Consider the following 19,832-nt stretch of genomic DNA (forward strand, 5'->3'; position numbering starts at 1 on the left):
TCTTGTTCCAACTCCAAGCCTGCCGACGTCGCTGCTATCTTATAAGTCAAACAGAGAGGACGGTTCTGGGTGTCAGTGGGAGGCTGTCCTTTCGGCACGAGAGACTCGGGAGCCGGCAGCTCTGTAAGCAGACACGGCCGTCCTGGCCGCTGGCCTCACTCCTCGAGCCAGCCAAGCAGGATCTCCCAGGGGTTGGGGCTGCATGTGGGAAAGTGCTACGGTCTGCTTGGTAAGGGACGGGATCAGACTGTGCCCCGGGACCCCTCACTCGAGCTGGAGGGTGGCCAGATTGCTCAGGGCAGAAGCTACCCAGAGCTCAAAGTGGAAATAAATGCATTTGTCACCAGCCCAAGTGTTCATGCCCACAGAAGCTGCTGCGGATTTGAGTGTAAACTGCTGGGAGGAAATGGGAAGAGGGAAATGGGAGGTGTCGGCGAGGGCGCGCCGCTGCAGCCGACCAGCATCCTGGCCGGCTGCGTCCGTCCGGACGGCTTCCTGTGCTTCGCACAGGACTTGCAGGTGTGGCCTCACCCGCGGCTCGCAGAGTGGCAGGAACTCAGGCAGCGTGGGCGAGGGGAGGCGGGACCCCGGAGGGAGCACAGCAGCATCCCCCTCTGGGCTGGGAGAGACCTGGGAGGCGGCTTGTCCAGCCCCACCCTGTGCTGATTCCCCATGCCGGCAGCATGCCTGGTGCTGCCTTGTTTCTGAACATCCTCAGCGACAGGCTGGGGAGGCACTTCCGCCTCCAAACACATGACCTGGATAGACTTTGGGAAGCAGCACGACAGGGCAGGAAGAGCTGCGGCCTAGGGATCCCCGGCTTCACTCTGGACCTGGCCGCTGATGAACTAGGTGACTTAGGGCCTGGAGTAATCTCCCCCCGTTGGCCGGCTGGGAAGCGGCTGATTGAAGCCCGTCCACACCGTGCCTGCAGCCCCGGACTGTCTGCTCCACCCGCTGGAGCAGACACAAGTTCCTCCCTCACGTAGCAGGTCCTTCCATGCTTGCAGGCTGTTGGCCGCCCTCCCTCGGGTGGCCCGGTGGCTCTGAGCAGGGGGCAGCGCTGGGGAACCTGCCGCCTCCGTCTCCCTCCCTCACGGGCTGTCCAGCCACGTCTTCCCTGTCCTGAGACTCTGCATCTCTGTCTGCTGGACCTTATGCCCTTGGCTGCGCCTGGGAGTCCGGCCTTGGGAATCTCTAAAGATCCCGATGCCGGCGGCCGTGCCCCCACCGCCCCCAGATCAGCCTCTCCAGCTCTGTCTGCAGTTAGTGATAACGCGTGATTAATCCAGTGACCCCCAGGATGGGCATCCCTCACGGCCATCCCTCAGCTGACGAAGGAGGCCCATCCCACATTGTGTCTTCAAGTAGCAGATGGTTTATCCCCTCTCGCTTCTTGCCTCTCATTTCAACAAAAACCAGGGGGGCCAGGACCATCTTCTCTAGAGAAATCTAGTTTATTCTATGTGTTCAGCTTCATTATTTCCCCCTTTCTCTTCAACAAAGACTGTGTCTCCCTCGTGTCTCCTTTGCAGCTGTAGAAAGCAGATCTTCAGGGCCTTATTCCCTGTGGGTTCAGAGGAGACCCAGAAGATGATTAAAAGATGGTTTTGCAAGGTGGGGAGGAGAATGTCCCTTGAAGAAAAGATACAGGCATTGGGATGAATTAGACAAAAAAGGGACATTTTACAAAGCCTTCTGGTGGATGGAGGGCTTTTGCACCAAGAGCAGTGACCAGCCGCCCTCCCTTCTGTTGAGAACCAGACCCCAGAGGCCAGACTGAGACCGTCTGCGTTTAGGAAGTTCCTGTCCCAGCTGTTGCCAGGCGGGAAGGGCAAGCCGGGCAGGCTCTGGCTGTCTGTGGCTCAGGACCAGGAGAAGGTGCCTGTCTGGGTGGTTTGGAGGCAGGTAGGGTCTGCCTGCTGGTGATGGCGTGGAGGGCCCGCAGGCAGCCAGCGGGTGTCTGTGGTGGCACAGATCTTCATGCTCTGGTCCTCCTCTCCAGTGCAATCTCTTCTCGTTTCTTCCTGTTTAATTTTTTTAAGACAGTAACTTAAAAGGTTGAAGCAAGGAGAAGGTGAAACTTTCTCTCTGCAGAGACCCCTGGAGACCCCTGATCCGGGCCGTGTTTAGGCAAAGCTCCGTGGGGGGTCCCTGGGTGCCAACCCAGGCGTAGAGCACGCGAGGCCCTGCCAGCGGGTGGGGGATGTCCTGCCCGCCTCTGCCCCAGCTGAAGGCCACGGGAGCCAGACCCCAGTGCACGGCCTCGGGTCTCATCCTTCCTCCAGGCGAGGCCCCAGAAACCACCTAGCGCTTCCCAAACGTTCTGCAAAGTGATGGAACACCTCCTCCACAAGTGAAACTCTACAGAGACCTATCAGTGTCCGAACAGATGAGAGCATAGCCACCCTGGCTGCTGTGGTGGTGCCCGGCGCCCCCATCCCACCCTAGGAGGGCCGAGCCCAGGGCGCTGGACCCCCAGACAGCGGGTGGAGCCCAGGGCACTGGACCCTCGGACAGCGGGTGGAGCCCAGGGCACTGGACCCCCGGACAGCGGGTGGAGCCCAGGGAGCTGGACCCCCGGACAGCGGGTGGAGCCCAGGGCGCTGGACCCCCGGACAGCGGGTGGTCAGGGCTGCTTGCTGCTGCCTTGGCCGCCACACCCAGCAGGGACTGGGCTCTGGGGGGAGATTGAATCCAACCCTGGCCTCTCCCTGCGGGTGCTACTGGTGCTTCGGGCGTGTGTGCCAGGTGCTTGAGATGCTCCCCGCAGCCTACTGAGGGCTGGCGGCGCCTCCGTGAAGCCTCCTCTGGGGGGCTTCGCCCTCTGGGGTGGTTGGGAGCCAGTCTGCACCTACTGGAGGTGAAGGGGAGCCCAGGGCGCTCTAGGCAGTCTGGGGCGGCAGTGCGGGCTCAGGGCATGTTCATAGCACACAGGGAGTCTTGGCGGGTGAGATGCACGATGATACACAGAGGCTGGGGCGTCCTGTCCCAAGTGGTAGAGTGGCGTCTGGCACGGTCTGTTGAAGAGAACAAGCAACTGCAGAGAATCACGTTTTTAGATTTTCCAGACGGTTTGTGCAAACCCGTACTCTGCGCACAGCAGAGTGTGCGCTAGGACGCTTGTCCATCAAGAGGCGCCTCCTGGTGGGCGGGGCGGGGGTCCACCTGGCCTCCCGCACACGCCTGGCTTTGTGGACAAGCCTGGGCCCATGTGGCTTTATGAACTGGCACATGTATTTGCAAAGCAAGTAGAGTGTGAACAAGGGGCACCCGTGGTAGTCAGACCTGTGTCCCCAGGAGCTGCACAGGACCTGCCGCGCCATGCAGCAGCGCGTTGTGGAGCTCATCTCCCGCGTGTGCAACGAGGAGGTCACCGAGGAGCTGCTGCACGTCAACGATGACCTCAACAACGTCTTCCTCCGATACGAGAGGTGGGAGCCGGAGCGGGGGTGGGGGTTGGGGCGTGCAGAGTAGAGGCGGAAAATACTCCTCGGAGATGCTGACCTGTTCCCATGACGGGGAAGTGCTTCTTGTTCTCCTGGGAGCCAGCAGCAGGAACGTGCCGCAGAGTCAGGCGCTGCCCTTCATGAGCCTCGGGCTGGCCCCTGTCACCCCAGCCCAGGAGGGAGGATGGGGCTCGGGGACCCTGCGCTCTTGCACCTGCTCCTTTGAAGATCCTCTGAATCTGAAAAGGATTAAGGGGGAGAAATCTCTATCAGGGAAAAAAAGATTTTCTCTTGCCCATTTTTAAAAAAAGAGAAAGAGAGATTTTCCCTTCCTTTGCCACCGCCAGCATGTGTGGAGCGCGGAAGCAGGCAGGTGTGAGTGCTGGGAGAGACACGCATTTCCGTTCTTCCAAATCATTTTCGGGTTTGAGGTAACAAACGTGCATATTCTTTTGCCTTCCCAGAGCCGTCCCTCAGGGAGAAAGGTGAGTGATCCAGGCAGTGCTCAGCAAGCAGGGAAGTGGCGAGCGGGCTCCCATCCGTGGCTCTGACGGGGCTGCCCCAGAAAGCGCCTTGGCCTGGCCAGCCTTCTGCTCCTAAGGATGAGGCCTGGGCCCCGGGCCGCTGACTCGTGACCTGATGACCTGGCATCACGTAGGGTCCGGGTGACAGATGCTCGCATCTGGGCCTTGGAGGGTGATTTTGCTGGGGTTGCCACAGCTCTGGGCTGTGTCTCAGCTTCGACCACGGTGGCAGCGGTGGGTGGCCCTGTGTCCACCCGACAGATGACGAGCCCTCCACAGGAGGAATGGGGGCCTGTCTGGGGCCCCCTGTGCCACGGGAGCGCAGGAACAGAGCCGGGGGCCTCAACTCCCGGCCCCAGAGCCCCGGGTTCCTGCCCTGCGGTGCCAGGGTCTCCACTGTAAACAGGCTGAGCTTTTCACCTGTTAAACCCGTCTCAGCCCTTTCTGGCACAGGGTGACAGCGATTCAGAGGCAAAGCCGGGGGCCGGCAGCCCTGAGGTGCCCTTCCGGCCAGAGAGCCTTTGCTAAGACTGATGGTCAGCAAGGGCGTGGGAAGGTGCTCCCGCAGGAGAACCTTGGGGGGGTCATAGTTCTGTCCTTGTCGACCACTGAGGATAAACTGCATCTCAGGGGTGGCCTGACCAGGTTGTCCCCCTGGGGATCCCTGCTCACCAGGTGCTGACCCCAGCACATGGGGAGAACAGTGTGGAGCAGGGAATCTCAGCAGATGCCCAGCTGGAGAGGTCTCTTGGCGGCCTCTTAGCCTGTGGCGTCTGGGGCTGCCATGCTGGTCCCCACCTGATAGAGAATGACCTGGGTGCTGGAGAGGAGAGTCTGTCCTCGGCCAGGCTGCGGCCAGCAGGCGGGGGCCCTGGCCCACCGACCCTCCCGCAGCTGCTGGGGCCTGTGCCTGCCCTCCTGCTCCACGCGCCTGGCCCTGGGCCCCACCCCTTCCCCTAGCAAGTTAGCCCTTCAGCTCGTCACTCCGCCACAGAGCTGTCCAACAGGGAGGGGCTGCTGTTCTCCTCTGGATCTGGGGCGCCCCCAGGGAAGGTGGCTGGCCCTGGGGGTGCTTATGATGGCCTCCTGCATGTGCCAGCCCGCACCTGCAGTGCCCTTGGGGAGGCTGGGAGGCTGATCCCCACTCGGGGGAGCCCCATGCAGCAGCAGGAAGGGCGAAGTTGTGTGTTGGGGGTTGTCCACTCCCTGGCCCCCCAAATGGGCCCGGTGGTTCTCCTTCCCCAGAGCCTGGGTCTCTGCTGGCCTCCCGGCCCACGGGCCCCGGGAGCTTCCCAGGCCAGTGGGCTTCGCGATGCCGTGTCCCGGGCACTCCCTCTCCTTACTCCACTTTCCTTTCCCCATTAGGTTTGAACGATACAGGTCAGGCCGATCCGTTCAAAATGCCAGTAATGGAGTGAGTATTCCTTCAGAATTCTCGCCTTTCTGGAGGCCGGGAAACCTGGGGTCTCCTGGGGTTAAAATATCGGGGCGATGGGAGAGCAAGCTCTGGTGGGTGGGCTCTGAGGAGGTGTCGGCAGGGCACGTCCCTGGCGGGAGGGGGCAAAGAAGCCCCCGGGACCTCGCTGTTCCTTAGATGGGGGAGGGGCGGGGGGTAACTCACAACAGCCCACCCGGGACCCTGGGTGGTGCCTGCCAGCTTTCCCCTCGGGGCCCAGCACGCGGGCCGGGGCTCAGCCCACCTCCTGCCCGGCAGGTGCTGAGCGAAGTGACAGAGGACAACCTCATCGACCTGGGCCCGGGGTCTCCAGCCGTGGTGAGCCCGACCGTGGGGGGCACGGTGCCCCCGTCTTCCCTCTCCTCCCAGCTTGCGGGCTTGGGTGAGTGTCCCGGAACTGCCTCCCTCCCCCCCGCCCCCCACCGGCCTTGTGGGGGACCCGTGGGACAGCGTGTGCCTGGGTCCTGCTGTGCCATTTCAGCTGAAGGCTTGTTCCCTAAACTTAAGAGTTTGAACCCATGTTGGAAAGCAGGGGTGCGAGGTGGTCCAAGGGACTGGAAGCTGTTGGCTTTTTGAAGAAAGGTGGCTGCTGTGTTGTACGTGGCTTATTCTCTATGGCTGGAGTGATTTCCTTCTCAACGTCAACCAGGCCAAGGGTGGCAAATGGTATCAGCTGCTTGGGTGCTTGGCACGTGGGCCCAGGAAGGATGCTGAGGCCACGTCGGGGCTTGGAAGAGTCCGTGGCTGATCGGTGACGTCTGCCCTGGGCTTGTCAACAGGAAGGGGTTTGCTCTCCTTGAGCTAGTATCAGTGAGAGTACGCCATCCTCTGAAACCTAAAACAGAAGATGCCATTTTCTCGCAGTTTGTTCAGTTTAATGTGTGTCCGTGACGCTGGATGTCCCACCCGGGCTGGATGAGCCCAGTCTGGGACAGAGGAGGTCACAGTGTTACATGACCACTCAGCACGGCCCTCTCAAAATGCTGTCTTCCACCCTGCACTCCTGTTTCCTTAGTATTTGTCTTTGTACCTTCGTCTCATTTCGGCTGAATCAAGCTTTCACTCAGTGCCCTGGCAGTTGCTGTAGTGGCTTCTCGACCTCTCACGTATCCGTAGCCACTGTTTCTCTTTCTCTGCCTTCAGTCTACCCAGCATGTGGCCACGAGGCTTAATACCTAAAATTCAGATTGGATTCCGCTGCCCCTGCTTTAAAAAGCTCTAGTGTTTCCCCATCGACTCCTTTGCCGGCGTGTGACCTCTTCAGCAGCCTCATCTCTCTGCCAGCACCCTTCCCGCGTCACCCCCTCTGCCCGCCGCCCAGCCCCCCTCCCGCTCCTGTAGCAGTTTCTGGTCCCCCGCCCATATCTCCACCTAATTCTGTGCTGCTGTCTGTCCCCCTACTCTGTGTACCCCCTTGAGGCCGGGAACGGCGCCAGAGTCACTGTGGTCCAGTCAGGGTCGAGCTCTGGCCGTGCGCGCGCCTACGAAATACTTGTCACATAAGTGACCTTGGCCTGTGGCCTCTGTGACCGGCTCCCAGGGGCGCCTTGGTGCGGGCAGGAGCCTGCACGGCCCGCCTGCTCGCCGCTCGCCTTCATTCGGGAGCGACTTGGGGGGCTCGGGGGCTGTCCTCGCTCCCTTCTGTCCCCGCAGGACTTCAGCCCGCCAGGTGACTTCTTCCCAAGGTCAGGCCCACAGTTGCTGTCGCCCACCCCTCCTCTGTTCTGTTGCACAGACCTGGGCGCGGAGAGCGTCAGCGGCACCCTGAGCTCGCTCCAGCAGTGTCACCCCCGGGACGGCTTTGACATGTTCGCCCAGACCAGAGGGAGCTCCTCGGCTGAGCAGCGCAAGACGTATGTGGGGACCCTCCCGGTGGCTCTCAGACCCGGCCTGGGCCCGCGGCCAGCACAAAGGGGCCTCTTATTCACTGGGGTCCGGTTGCCGGGACCTGGCGGTAGACACAGCTGTTGAGTGGAGGCCAGCACCCTGAGCCGGGCGGCCATGCGGGTTCCTGCCACCTGCTCCCCTGCTCTCCCTGCCCCCGCGCTGCCGCTGCCGCAGAAACTTCGTCTGTAGGAGGAGCTGGGGGCGCGGGGTGGGGCAGGCAGGCACCAAGTTGGCTCCTCGCCCCTGGGCTGCGAGCAGCGTCTTTCCTGACGGCGGCTCTGGCCAAGATGAGCCCTGTGGAATCAGGGGAGTTGATTCCAAAACACACAGCCCCCTGCATCTCCCTGGAACCTGCTTTGAGCTTTCTGTTCAGCCTTTGACCACCTCCCCCGGGACCCAGCCTCTTGACGCATCCAGCTCTTTGAGTCCCGTACTCAGGACTCAGCAGGTTGACCAGAAGCCCAGGGCCCCAGGCACCTTTTAGCTGCTTTCAAAATGGATACAGCACAAGAAGTCGGGGAGCAGAAGAAGACAACCCCGCAATGAGTGACAGACCCTCACCCCAGACCGGGAGACCACCTTCCTTGTCAGATGCCACTGAGGCTGCTGCTTTTTTATTAATATCGTTATTTTATTTATTTATTTATTTAGGCTGTGTTGGGTCTTCGTTGATGTGCGCGGACTTTCTCTAGTTGCAGCGAGCGGGGGCTACTCTTCGTTGCGGTGCACGGGTTTCTCGTTGCGGTGCTTCTCTTGTTGTGAAGCACGGGCTCTAGGCGCGCAGGCTCAGTAGCTGTGGCTCGCAGGCTCTAGAGCGCAGGCTCAGTAGTTGTGGCGCACGGGCTTAGTTGCTTCACGGCATGTGGGATCTTCCCGGACCAGGACTCGAACCCATGTTCTCTGTATTGGCAGGAGGATTTTTTTTTTTTTTTGCCATACGCGGGCCTCTCACTGCTGTGGCCTCTCCCGTTGCGGAGCACAGGCTCCGGACGTGCAGGCTCAGCGGCCATGGCTCACGGGCCCAGCCGCTCCGCGGCACGCGGGATCCTCCCGGACCGGGGCACGAACCCGTATCCCCTGCATCGGCAGGCGGACTCTCAACCACTGCGCCACCAGGGAAGCCCGGCAGGAGGATTCTTAACCACTGCGCCAGCAGGGAAGCCAAGGCCACTGCTTTTAAAATGAGAATTGTGACCCCTTTGCTTGCATCCAGCCTCTCCCTCTAAGCAGTTCCGGGCCCTCTGGCACCCTGTCCTTGAGCTTTACAGATGCCTCTAGTGTTACTTAACAGAGGGAAATGGAGGTGGTACAGAGTCCCAGACCCCAGAGGGAGCGAGTGGCTGGGCTGTGCTTGAACCCAGGCCTCCTGGCTTCAGCTGCGGCCAGACCACGACCCCACGACCTAAAGCCGAGGCCTCTGAGTACTCGTGAGGAAGGTGCCGAAGATGGAGGGTGATTGCAGGTCACCACCCCCCTGCCCCCCCGTGACCACTCTGCTTGTGCTGCTTCGTCCCCAGGGCCACCTACGAGGACCCCCAGGCCGTCGGAGTAATTGCTTCTGCGGTAGACGGTCGGAAACAGAACCCCGAAGTGGTAGGTCTCTCGCCCTGTTTTTCTGCCTGGGGGGAAAGCAGGGCCGTCTGGTAAAGCCAGCTGGAGAGTTAGGCAGAGCTGGCGGCACGGAGGGCAGACTGGGGCGAGCCATGTCAGCTCCTGAGTGCCCCCAACCCGTGGGGACGCCCATATCAGGACACCCAGAGGAGACAGGCCCAGAGAGGCAGAGATGTGCGGAGGGCACTCCGCGAGCCACCTTGGGCGGGGCTGCACCCCGGGGGGGTCTGATGGGGAGCCTCTGCTGTCCCCCATGGTGGCTCTAAGCTCTCAGGGCGCAGGGCTCCTGTGGCCAGAGAGGGTCTCTCCCCAAAGGTTGCAGTGCCCTGGGGTGGGCAGCTCTTTGACAGAAGGGAAATGGAGGCCTGGGCCTGTCCCTGCAGGCCTGCCCCTCAGAAGGTGGCTGGTGGGGCTGGCTTGGGGAGGGGGCTGGAGTGGGGGAGCAGCGCTGAGGGCAGAGGTGCTCGGAGGTGAAGGAGGGGCTTCTGTGATTTCTGGGAGATCGCGGTGCCCGGAAGGAAAAGGTTTGTGCCTCCATGCTTCTCGTGAGGTGGTTCCCTTCTCGCCTGAGAAATGTGTGTGGCCACGAGCGAATGAATGTGTGTGTGTGTGTGGGGGGTGGCGTTGGGGGGACAGTGGCCCCAGAACAGTCGCCCCCTGGCCCGCCCCATCCCGGGCTACAAAGGGGCAGCGCTCATCTGTCCACTGGAGGGGAGCCTGGCTTCCCAAACACCAGCCCTTGGCCTCCCGCAGCCCCTGTCCAAGTGGCCCGGGCAGGCGGCAGTGCTGAGGCCTGGCGTCCCCAAGAAAGCTCATCGCCTGGTCCCCATGTTCCTCCCAGCTTGTTGAGGGCCGTGCGTCCCTCTGCACCAGCCACCAGGGGGCGCAGAAGAGCCACCCAGGCTGCGGCTCTCAGTGCCCCGCCCCCCGCAGAACCCCTGAGGCCGGGACTGTGCCGTGGCCCAGTGGTCCTGTTGCTGAGGACGGCCCCCACCCCAACTCAGGGCACCAGGGAGCCAGTAAGGCCGGCCCATCCTCCTGGCCCAGCTGGCCAGGCCGGCCCGGTCAGCTCTCCACTCTGCCTCCAGGGCCTGCCCCGCTAAGGCCAGGAGTGCCCTTCTGCCACTGCCTCTGCCAGTGCCCGGGGTCCAAGCACAGGAATGCAGCCAGCTCCCTGCCTTTCACCCGGGGTGCCTGGCCTGCCTCCTGTTTTCAACATTTCCACCTGCAGCAGGCAGGCTGCTCCTCGTGTGCCCTGCTCCTTGGGGTGATGCAGGGAGCAGGGTTCGTGTGGGCCATGTGTGTGTGTGTGTGTGTGTGTGTGTGTGTGTGCGCGCGTGCGCCTGTCTGTGGGTGTGTCTTTGTATCTGTGTGCACACACTTATATGCATCTTCAGGCCTGTACTTCGGGTTATGGTGTTCCATATCCTAAACAGTGCTGCCCTGGAAGTGAAACCTGGGCCATGGGAGAAATTGAGAACACGGTAAAGGAGAAAAAACTGTGTAGCCACACCTTCACGGTACAGCCACACCAGTAGTTCTAACTTTAAATACTTTCATCATTTAGAAAAGGCAATATCCCCAAATTCATCATTCACATTAAGAGTTTGGAAAAAGAACGCCACAGGTAACTGAGGAGGAAAAGATAATGAGAGCAGAGATGATTGTGCAAAAGCTGGTTCTGTGAAGCCGCTCCTCAGTGGCCCTGAGAGCCTAGGCGGAGGGCAGCCCCGGCCGGCCTTCTGCGGCCCCAGGGGCGTGGGAACAAGGGTTCAGGTGCGTGTTACCCTCTTGGGGTGCCTGTTACTAAACACCTCTTCTTTTATCCAGGAGGTAAGGGCATGTTTGGGGGGTGGGCCACTGGGTCCCAGCTCCTCAGGTGACCGCGCACCAGCTCTGACAGTGGCTTTTCTGTTTCCATGACATGTGCTATTGGCTTCTTTACCACGGGTCTTGCTGTGACTTTCCTTTCTGGGACTTTTCTGTCCTCGGCCCAGAAGAGAGGTAAAGGTGGGGACTCTGACCTGGAGCCCATAGACAGCTGGCTCATAGCCCAAGGAATGGTGAGAGGTCACCAGCCGCGCTGAGCCCCTTGTCCCCCCCCCACCACCACCCTCGGCGCTTCCCTCTGTCTTCTCGCAGGTGCCCAGTCTTCCCCTCCTGTCTGTCTCCTTAAGCTGCAGACTTCCAGCCCCAGAAACTCCATCTGTGGTTTTCTGTGGAGGTCCGGGCGTTTGCAGGAGTGAGGGGAGGGCCCTTTCCCTCCTTCTACCGTTTCTGGAGCTCTGGGCAGTATTCACTTTTCCAGGATGAGCACAAGTTACTGTGGCCTCTGCTTGGGAGGGGATGTTTCTGAGAGGACAGGCTCAAAGCATCTGACTGGGCAGAGAACGCCGCCCAGCCTGTGAATGTGGCAGTCTAGGCCGATGGGGTTTCGTCCTGTAATTGTTTGTGCCCACTGTGCCCCCGGAAGGATCTGAGACCTCCTAAAGAAACACAAACGCTACTGGAACGGAATAAGAAGATGTGGGGATCATACACGCAGTCAGCCTCAGGAAGTAGGGTGTCCATGGCTCCAAGACCCGGCAGGATCCCTCCTGCCTCGTGATCAGGTGGCCCCGAGTCTGTGCACAGAGAGGTCACTTGCTGCAGGCTGCCTGCGGTGCAGGGACGATTTCACCTCTGAGACCGGGGTCTGTGCATGGTGGAGCCTGAGCGGGAGACCTAGACACACCAGGAGGAAGCCGAACTGACCCCTTGGGGCCGGGCCAGCCTGGGGCCAGGGGAGGGCTCTTCAGGCTGGGCCAGCATGCCCGAGCCTGCGGGCAGCACAGGGTCACCTGCCTAAGCAAGTGTGACTAGCTCTCGAGGACACGGGCCAAAGGGCTGTCAGAGCCCCCTGGCTCTGGGTGTCTGCCCGCCCAGCTGGGAGCTGGCGACCCAGCACAGCCGCACTCGGGGGGCCGTCTCCCTCCACCTGCCGGCAGCCCGTCCTGCTTGCTGCACCAGACCCCAAGGCCGTTCTTAGGGACATGGGCTAGCCCGGCCCCTTGTTTGCTTCTGTGGGGACAAGCAGGGGCTCTGGCCCACACGTGCGGGTGGCCTTAGAGCAGCACTCCTGGAGACCACGTCCACTCCACTGTCCAAATTGGGAGGATCCAGCTGTGTGTCCTTGTGCCTATTAGTCCTGCAAAAAATGATACTGCCCACACAGCCGCCCCGCGTGTGGCTTGGTAGCCGGTGGTGGCACCCACCCCTGCCCGGCCCCACCTAGAGCTCCAGTCTCCGACCAGAAACAAGCCCGACTAACAGCTAACCCTGTGTCTCACCTGCCCGACTGCAGTGTTTTGTTTTGTTTTCTTTTAAACAGCGTATATTAATTGCTTTGCCTCATTTCCCATAGCATAGAAACCCTGAGTCTTTCCAAACCTGCCAAGTACAAATTCTTTACTTGGAAACTTTTTGTACTATTGAGCGAGACCAAAGGGCCTGTAGACTGAACCTCAGGTTGGGGAGGTGGCCGGAGGACTGTCGGGGGGCAAGAGCCCCTGGAAGCATTGCACCCGAGCGCAGCACTTGGTCCGGCCGCGTTGGAAGTGGTGCTGGTTTCCTTGCGGGGAGGCGTGTCGGGCATCCAGGTCCAGCACCAGGCCCGTTACCGTGGAGGAGAGCCCCAAGAACCTTCTCGAGCAGCCTGCCTGGGGACGGCGGTGCTCTTGCCTCTCCCGGCGGCGGTCGGAGGCCTGTCACCCACACGCAGGGTGCAGCCAGGATAGGTGAAAGAGTAGGAGTCGCAGCAGGAACCCAAAGAGGTTAGAGAAAAGTCTGCCGCTGCCCAGGCCCAGGCTTGGGGCGGGGCCCCCTACGCAGACCGGGCGGCGCCCTTCCCCTTTGAGCCGGTGACCCTCCCGCCCACACGCAGGGCTGCCCGTCTGAGCCCAGGCTGGCCCACCCCTGCCACGTCCACGGCTGCCCTCCGCATCCAGCGCCTCAGCCAGCCAGCCCCATCCGGCCGTCCTCGGAGCTAGGGAGTTTGGGCGGCCGGTCTGTATCCAAGGGTGTACCCACACGCGCTCCCTTTATTTTTTTCTCGTTGCATCTGTTTCCCTTTCTGTCTCCTTCCTCCAACTCACACTCTGGCAGCCCCCTTGCCCGGGAGGTGCTCACCCCAGGGCGTGTGAGAGCCCAGGTCGCTCAGGGTGAGAACGCTGAGGCCTCTCTGGCCTGGGGATGTGCCCGCAGCTGGAGCGGTGACAGAGCAGCTCCTGTTTGCAGGGCAGCGCAAGTGTCTACTGTGTCTGAAGCACCTGGTTTTGGGGCAGCTTTGCCGCGCTCCTGGCGCCGTGCTCCCCCATCGATTCCCAGGCAGGCGGCTCGTGAGCCCAGGCTGCATCCAGCCTGGCAGGGCGGCCCATCCCCCCGTCACGTGAGCTATCCTGTCACCCACACCCGACTCCACGTGATGCATGCCCTCGGCCAGCGCCTCTCAGTCAGGGCTCAGGCCCCACGGCTCCGGCATCCCTGGGTTTCTGAGTTAGAAACGGAAGCACCCGACTAGAACTGAAGGGCTCTGGGGTCGTGAGTGGCGGAAGACGTCGCCCCATTTCACAGACGAGGCTGAGGCCCCAGACCTGGGGCTTCTTGGGGCCCCGGAGGTGGGGAGCCCCTGGAAGGGAGCAAGTCCACCCCTGACTTGTGGGTGGCAGGCCTGTTTTGAGGGGTGAGGAGCTTCTCATGTGTCAGTGTTTATTTTCTGAGCGTGCTGGCTCTCAAGATCGGTCCAGAGGAGAAAACTGAGGCGCTATCCCTGCCCCCGAGGGACCAATTCTGAACAGTAACAAAAAAGTTACGAGCAAAACCTGAAGGCCTAAGGCGCATGACAACTTAGTGTCTTTTTTCAAGCTTTGCGACCCGAGGAATCCCCACTCCTCCTGGGCGGGCCGAGGCTGGTGGGTTGGCAGGTTTCTCCCTGGAGACACACTGACTTCCCACGCTTGGTCCTGGGGATTTGGCGGTGTGGCACGAGTCCTCCCCGAGGCTGGGCGTCCTGGCTTAGAAGCATCATGATAACGAAAATTGGCATCTCCTGTCATGGGAATGTGTCGGGCAGAAGCCCCGTCAGCAGGCGTAAGACTGGCCGGTCGCACCCTGGACGCCGCTGGTCCCTGCTCCGTGGGGAGGGAAGTCGGCTCCAGGTGCTGCCAGCAGCCCCTTGGCGTCCTGCCCGGAGGGAGGACCATGTGTTCCTTGTCACCATGAGTCATTTCAGGGTGGTTTGAACTCCTTGGTATTTTTTCATTTCAACATTCTTAAGTCCCCAGTAGGTCAAAGAAATTAAATGGCAACGTAGGCAGAATCTCCCTCATCTGATCGAGGTTGGCCTGAGCCACTCTGAGACACATGTGGAAGCCAGAGGAGGGTCTGCCGGCCCAGCTGTGTGACGTTGGGGTGAACCCAGCTACAGACACAGTGCCCGCAGTTTTTCTAGAAATAGCGAGCTTGTGAGTGAGTTCTAGGAGGTACCTCCCAGACCCAGCCAAGGTGAGGATGCAGGTCACCTCGGTCAAGGGCCATCCTCTCGTTTATCTAGTCTGGGAGCCAACATTTCATTAACGTGGCTTCGAAGGGGTTAAAGGTTCCTTTTCCTTCTTATCATACGATCATTTGATTATGTCTGACAGCAGCTTAAGTATTTCTAGCCAGATAGATTTTCAGGCCCTTGGCATGGGTGGCCCAGGCGTGGACAGGGCCCAGGCACCAGAGGGGTGCCCTCCTTTGCTCGGGACCCTGGTCCCCCTTCCCAACCGCTCCCCTGCTCCCCCCGTCCCCCCCGCCCGACTCCCCTGCTTTCAGTTGCACTTCTTTTCTTTGTTGCTGGGGCCACAGACAGCCATTGGAAGCCGGGAGGAAAGGGTGGGATGGGAGGAGGCTGCGGCATTCAGGCCGCTTCCTGATTTTTCCACCAAAGGGACACAAAGACAACCAAAGCCTGCGGTCCCTTTTGTCATCAAAGCCCTTGCTTTGGCCTGTGTCTGCTGGTGGAGGAATGTGCCGGGCTGCTGTGGGCCAGGCCACACCCAGGCCTGGGTGCCCTTCCCACTCAGAAATGCCCCAGGACACCATCCTTTCAGTGAGCGAGCCTGGACCACCTGCCCCCTGCCCCGCCCTGGGCGGACGGCCACATGGCCTCCCCGTCCTGTCGGGGCCGGGACTGTGGCAGGCGGAGGGGCTCCACACCGGCCTGCAGGCCGGCGCCCCAGGGCTGAGAGGCAGACACGCTAGTCAAAAAGTTATCCACTGAAGAACGCGTACTGCGCCTCCCTCCCCACCGCGTCCCGTCCCGTCCCGTCCCGTCGCTAGCCCTGCTTCCTAGAGCTGCTGCTTCCCTCACCTGCCGTTTCCCACGTGGCTGCCTGCGTGCCCGCCCGCCTGCTGCGCCAACGTGTTCTGCTCTGTGTACGTCTGGCTCCGTCGGGCTGCTTGGGTTGACGTGTCCGCTGTTCTGTCTCCCCTGCCTGGCCGCGGGCTGCCTGGCCGCTGCCTGCCGCTTCCATAGATCCCCGTGGTGCAGCCGTCTGTCATGGACGACATTGAGGTGTGGCTCAGGACCGACCTGGTGAGACTCGACTTTTCTATCTCGTGTGGGGAGTGGCGAGGCCCAGGCGCCTCTGAGGACAGGAGGCCTGGGGGCCGGCGCGGGGCCGCTCCCTGGGGAGGTGGAGGAGGGGAGGCTGGGCAGGCGCCCCCCGGGGTCCGCACCTGCTCGGCGGGCCACGCCGCCCCCAAGACGCACACTGACTTTTCCCAGTTACTGCGGTTTCAGGTGTGTGTGTGCTTGGGTTCTTTTGGTTTGGGGTTTTTGTACGCTTTTTAATTTATATTTTTATTTATTTATTTTTTGGTTTTCATTTTTTTCTTTTAATTGTGAAATATACCCAGAGACATTTTTTTCTTTTAATTGTGAAATTTACACAGACATGAGTTGGTGTTTGTTTTTTAATTCACTCTCATCCCCCTTCCCCAGCATCTCCTGGTATCTTGGATTTAATGGTTCCAGGGACCATTGTCTTTATCCCCAGAGATGGGCAGGAAGGTTAGGACATCGTGCAGCTGGCAAGGGCAGCCGGTCCGAGAGGGGAGGGCTGTGCTTGCTGGTCCCCCGCTGCCCCCCGCCAAGCACTCTCACCACCACCCCCAGCCCCCCACCCCCGGGGCTGGTGAAGAAATGCACCCTGGGAGGGGAGGTGTTTGTCCATGGTCATGGCTGGTGGGACTCTCCCCATGACCTGAGGACAACTCGTCCTTGCTTCTCGCTGCCTCCCCTCAGGACACCCCCCCACCTAGGACGGCAGACCTCAGCCCCCAGGACGGGCCTCCTGCCGCTCCGGGCCAGCCCCCAACCCCCCCCACCAAAGCCGGGCTTCCCGGAGACTCAGGTGCCATGCCAGGGGAGGAGGGGCCCCCCCATTACGCCTTTCCCAGGGAATGCCCGGAAAGCAACAGCTCCCATCGCAGAGCAGGCAGGCCGGGGCCCCCACCTCACGGGGGGCACCCGCGCTCGAGGGCCAGGGACCTCCCAGCCAGCCGCACAGCAGGTCAGGGGCAGAGCCAGGAAGGAAGCCCGGGCCGTGTCTGCTTCCCCATCACTGTGCAGAGTTCCCAGTGGCCCCCACGTTCCGCACAGAATTGACCCCCCAGAGCCTCCCCAGTGACAGCATCGGGGCGCAGGAGGACGCTGCCAGAGCGCCGCAGGGTCCGGCCCCGTGCTTCCAGGCCTCACGCGGTTCCCAGCTGCTGGCGTGGCCGTGACCTCCCAGCGCCCTGTGGCTGCCCGCGAGGGGACGCCCAGTGGAGGAGTGCCCGGGGCCCTGGCTGCCTGAGGCGCAGCCTCCTCCTGGCCGCCCTGCAGGCCTGCCCCGCGGCTCAGCCGGAGAACGAACCTGCACCTTTTAGAATTTTTGCTTTCTGACCCTTCTGAGGGATCAAAACCTAGAACCTACTATTTTTGTTTTTACTTTCTAAAAACAAAGTTTCTGCGTCTCTGATTAAGACGAGAGCAGTGCTTTGCTCTGACAGAACTTGGGGGGACGGGAAGTAGGAAGTTTTGCTCGGGTGCCGCCCTGGGGTGGCCGAGGGCGGGAGCGGCAGCAGGGTGGGCGGGTCCTAATGCCCTCTCTCTGCTCTCCCACAGAAGGGCGACGACCTGGAGGAGGGCGTCACGAGCGAAGGTAGGCCTACCCCCCACAACCCGCTGCTGCTGTGTCCGCCCCAGGCTCTGGGAGCCCCCCCCCGCCCTCCGCCATGCCGCCTGGGCGGGCCTCCCCTGCGGGCTCCTGGGCTGTGTCCCACCCAGGCCTTGTGCTGATGAGGGAGGTGCTGCAGCTGGTGAACAGTAGGCACAGTTGCCTGCACTGCTGACCAGTTTGCCCCCGCCAGATGCTCAGTGCAGCTGAAGCAAGACACATGCCATGCAGTCAGCAGGGCACGCAGGGAACCCCTGGGCCTGGCACCCTGTGGCTGCACAGCTGGGCCCCTCTGCAGGCACAGAGCCCTGCTTGGTGGGTGTGGGGGGGGGTTTCCCTGCCAAGTTCAAGGAGGAACTCTCCCCTCCAGCTCCCCCTGCCCTGCCTTCTATGCTGATCTGCATGATGGAAAAGCTCCAAGTCAGTGGTGGGGCAGGAATCCTAACTGGCACCCCCCAGCCCCCCACGCCCCCACCCCGCCGGCTTGTGGCAGGCTTCCCGCTTGCCCTGGTTATGGCGGAGGAGGAAAGGGGGCGGTGCTCTGTGGGGAGCAGGTGGGCGTGGCTGTTGGAGCCTCAATACAGCTGAGCCCTTACCAGTCCCGGCCGGCCTTGTTTTGTGTTGTAGAGTTCGATAAATTCCTTGAAGAAAGGGCCAAAGCTGCCGAAATGGTTCCCAACCTCCCCTCTCCCCCAGCGGAGGCTCTGGCCCCGGCCTCAAATCCCTCCAGCCGGAAGAAGCCGGAGCAGTCGGAGGACGCCCTCTTTGCCCTGTGAGCTGTCCTGTGGTTGGGCCCCCCCACGGCAGGTCACCTCTAGCTCCCCCCATCCACACCAGGCACTGGCCACTCTTCCCATCCCCAGCCCTCACCTGGTCCTGCGCTGCTGTGTCTCCATGGAAACGCCACTGTGTTTGCTCCCAGGCCTCCCGCTAGTCAGGACCAGCTTTAGCCACCCTCTCTGTGGGCGGCGGGACAGCGTTGCTGTAGCCACAGCCCCTCAACTTCTGCTCTTCCTGCCCACCAGCTCCCTCTGCCTGTTCCTTCCCAGGAAGAGCCCACAGCTGGTCCAGCACCGGGCAGGGCAGTCCCTTTGGGTCTGGTCCTGAGCGGTTCCTCTGGTCACCTGCACACAGAGAAGGGGCTCAGGCCCCAGCCCCTTGCCCGGCGTGCCCCTGCCCAGCTCAGCGGGCCTCTCCTGCCCTCCCGTGACCCCCTGTGCCCCAGAGAGGGCAGGTCTGCACCTGCGGGCTTGGTCGCCCTCCCCGGACCGTTGCTGCCTGATGAGTGTCGGCACCTTAGAAGGCTCTGTGGATGCCCACGGGTGGTGTCTCTCACCCGCCATCTGCTTGACCTTTTCTTCATACTCAGCTGCTCGCCCAGACCCACGTCCAAGCTGGCTCAGCAGCTGAGCCTGGGACCAAGGGCTCCCCCGCGGGTCTGCATGCTCCTGGTGTGGGCAGAGCCACGGGCTGTCAGGAGGGCAGCTCGCAGCCCTGGCCGGTCAGCTCTTGCAGAGATAACTCTACTGTCTCCAAGCTGCCCCTGTGCCCCACAGGCCCTGTGGCCGCCCCCCCTGTGGAGGGGCCTGCACAGTGAGGGCTGGCTCTGGCCAGCTGGGGAGAGCTCTGCACGTTGGTGACTGTGCTTCGGCCTGGTCTGCGGCAGCCTCCACGCCTCCGCCTCCAGGGCCCAGCAGCAGGCGGTGTTGCACCCCAGGCGAGATCCCAGTGGCCGAAGGCCCCTGCACTCTACTGGGCGGGGCCTCAGCCTCCCCTGCAGACTGTCCTGAAGCCTGACCTCCTCCCACCCCAGACCCGGCGCCCAACCAACCTAGGAGGGGCTGGTGACACCCACTCCTGTCTTGGGTCCTTGCTGGTATCTCGGGCCATGGGCAAGGCACTAGCCGCTCGGCCCAAGCCCAGTCCAGCCTGAGCCGCCCTGTGCTGTGGCCCAGAAGAGCGAACACACTGCTGCCGCGGCTTCCACCAGCCTGTGAGCCCTGGTCCAGATCAGCGTTCCAGCACGCGCGGCCTGGGCGTCGGGGCAAGGCCTGGCAGGGCCACCTGGTGGGCCTGGCCCGCGGTGTGGTCAGCCCTTCCCACCTGGCAGCCCAAGCAGGGAGAAGAGGCTGGGCCTGACACAGGCCGGGATCAGTGCCGCCGTGGGCTCCAGCGGGAGCGTTTAGGACGGGGCTGGAGGGCTGTGCGGGGCACCAGCAGGAGCAGGTGTGGGGGAAAGCGGGGTGCTGCCCGTCTGGGACCCACACCCAGCCTGGCACCCTCACCCAGCTTGGCACCCTGCAGCTTCCTCTGGAGAGGAGGCCTGGGGTCCGGCTGGGGCTGTCACACTCCAGTTCCTCAGAGGGCTCTCAGGAAGTCCCCACCACAGAGCTGGGCCAGCCTGCCTGCACCCCGCCCAGCCCCGACCCTCAGACAGCTGCACCCCTCTCCTCGGCGTTTCCAAGGGCGAGGCCCCGAGGCTGGCGTGGATGCTGAGCGTGTGAAGTTGGCCGACTTGAGCTGCACAGAAGGTGGCTGGGTGGCCTGGTTGTCCCTGGCGACCCTAGCTGGTATCCCTGGGCCTTGGGCGCAGCCTGGGGAGCGTGTCTGTGTGGGGGCGGGGGACAGTGGGCCTCGGGTGGCCAGTCCAACGGGAGCTGCA

The 19,832-nt window shown here is 62.1% G+C and overlaps 1 protein-coding gene across 2 annotated transcripts in view; it reads left to right on the forward strand.

Annotated features, from left to right (window-relative positions):
- Nucleotides 1-19,314, forward strand: part of TOM1L2 (target of myb1 like 2 membrane trafficking protein) — an 81,989-nt gene extending 62,675 nt beyond the window's left edge. Inside the window, exons 8-15 of one of the 2 annotated variants that reach the window (XM_082860373.1) lie at nt 3,301-3,434; nt 5,339-5,387; nt 5,688-5,811; nt 7,165-7,282; nt 8,834-8,909; nt 15,484-15,543; nt 17,119-17,155; nt 17,798-19,314. In XM_082860373.1, coding sequence (XP_082716499.1) covers nt 3,301-3,434; nt 5,339-5,387; nt 5,688-5,811; nt 7,165-7,282; nt 8,834-8,909; nt 15,484-15,543; nt 17,119-17,155; nt 17,798-17,946 — 747 coding nt within the window. In that variant the 3' untranslated portion in view covers nt 17,947-19,314. Of the gene's footprint in view, nt 1-3,300; nt 3,435-5,338; nt 5,388-5,687; nt 5,812-7,164; nt 7,283-8,833; nt 8,910-15,483; nt 16,215-17,118; nt 17,156-17,797 lie in introns of those variants that run through there. The other variant, XM_082860372.1, reaches the window with a different exon arrangement.
- The last annotated feature ends 518 nt before the right edge of the window (nt 19,315-19,832 follow it).

The sequence above is a fragment of the Leucopleurus acutus genome (assembly GCF_964270905.1).
Source record: "Leucopleurus acutus genome assembly, chromosome: 19".
Lineage (NCBI taxonomy): Eukaryota > Metazoa > Chordata > Mammalia > Artiodactyla > Delphinidae > Leucopleurus > Leucopleurus acutus.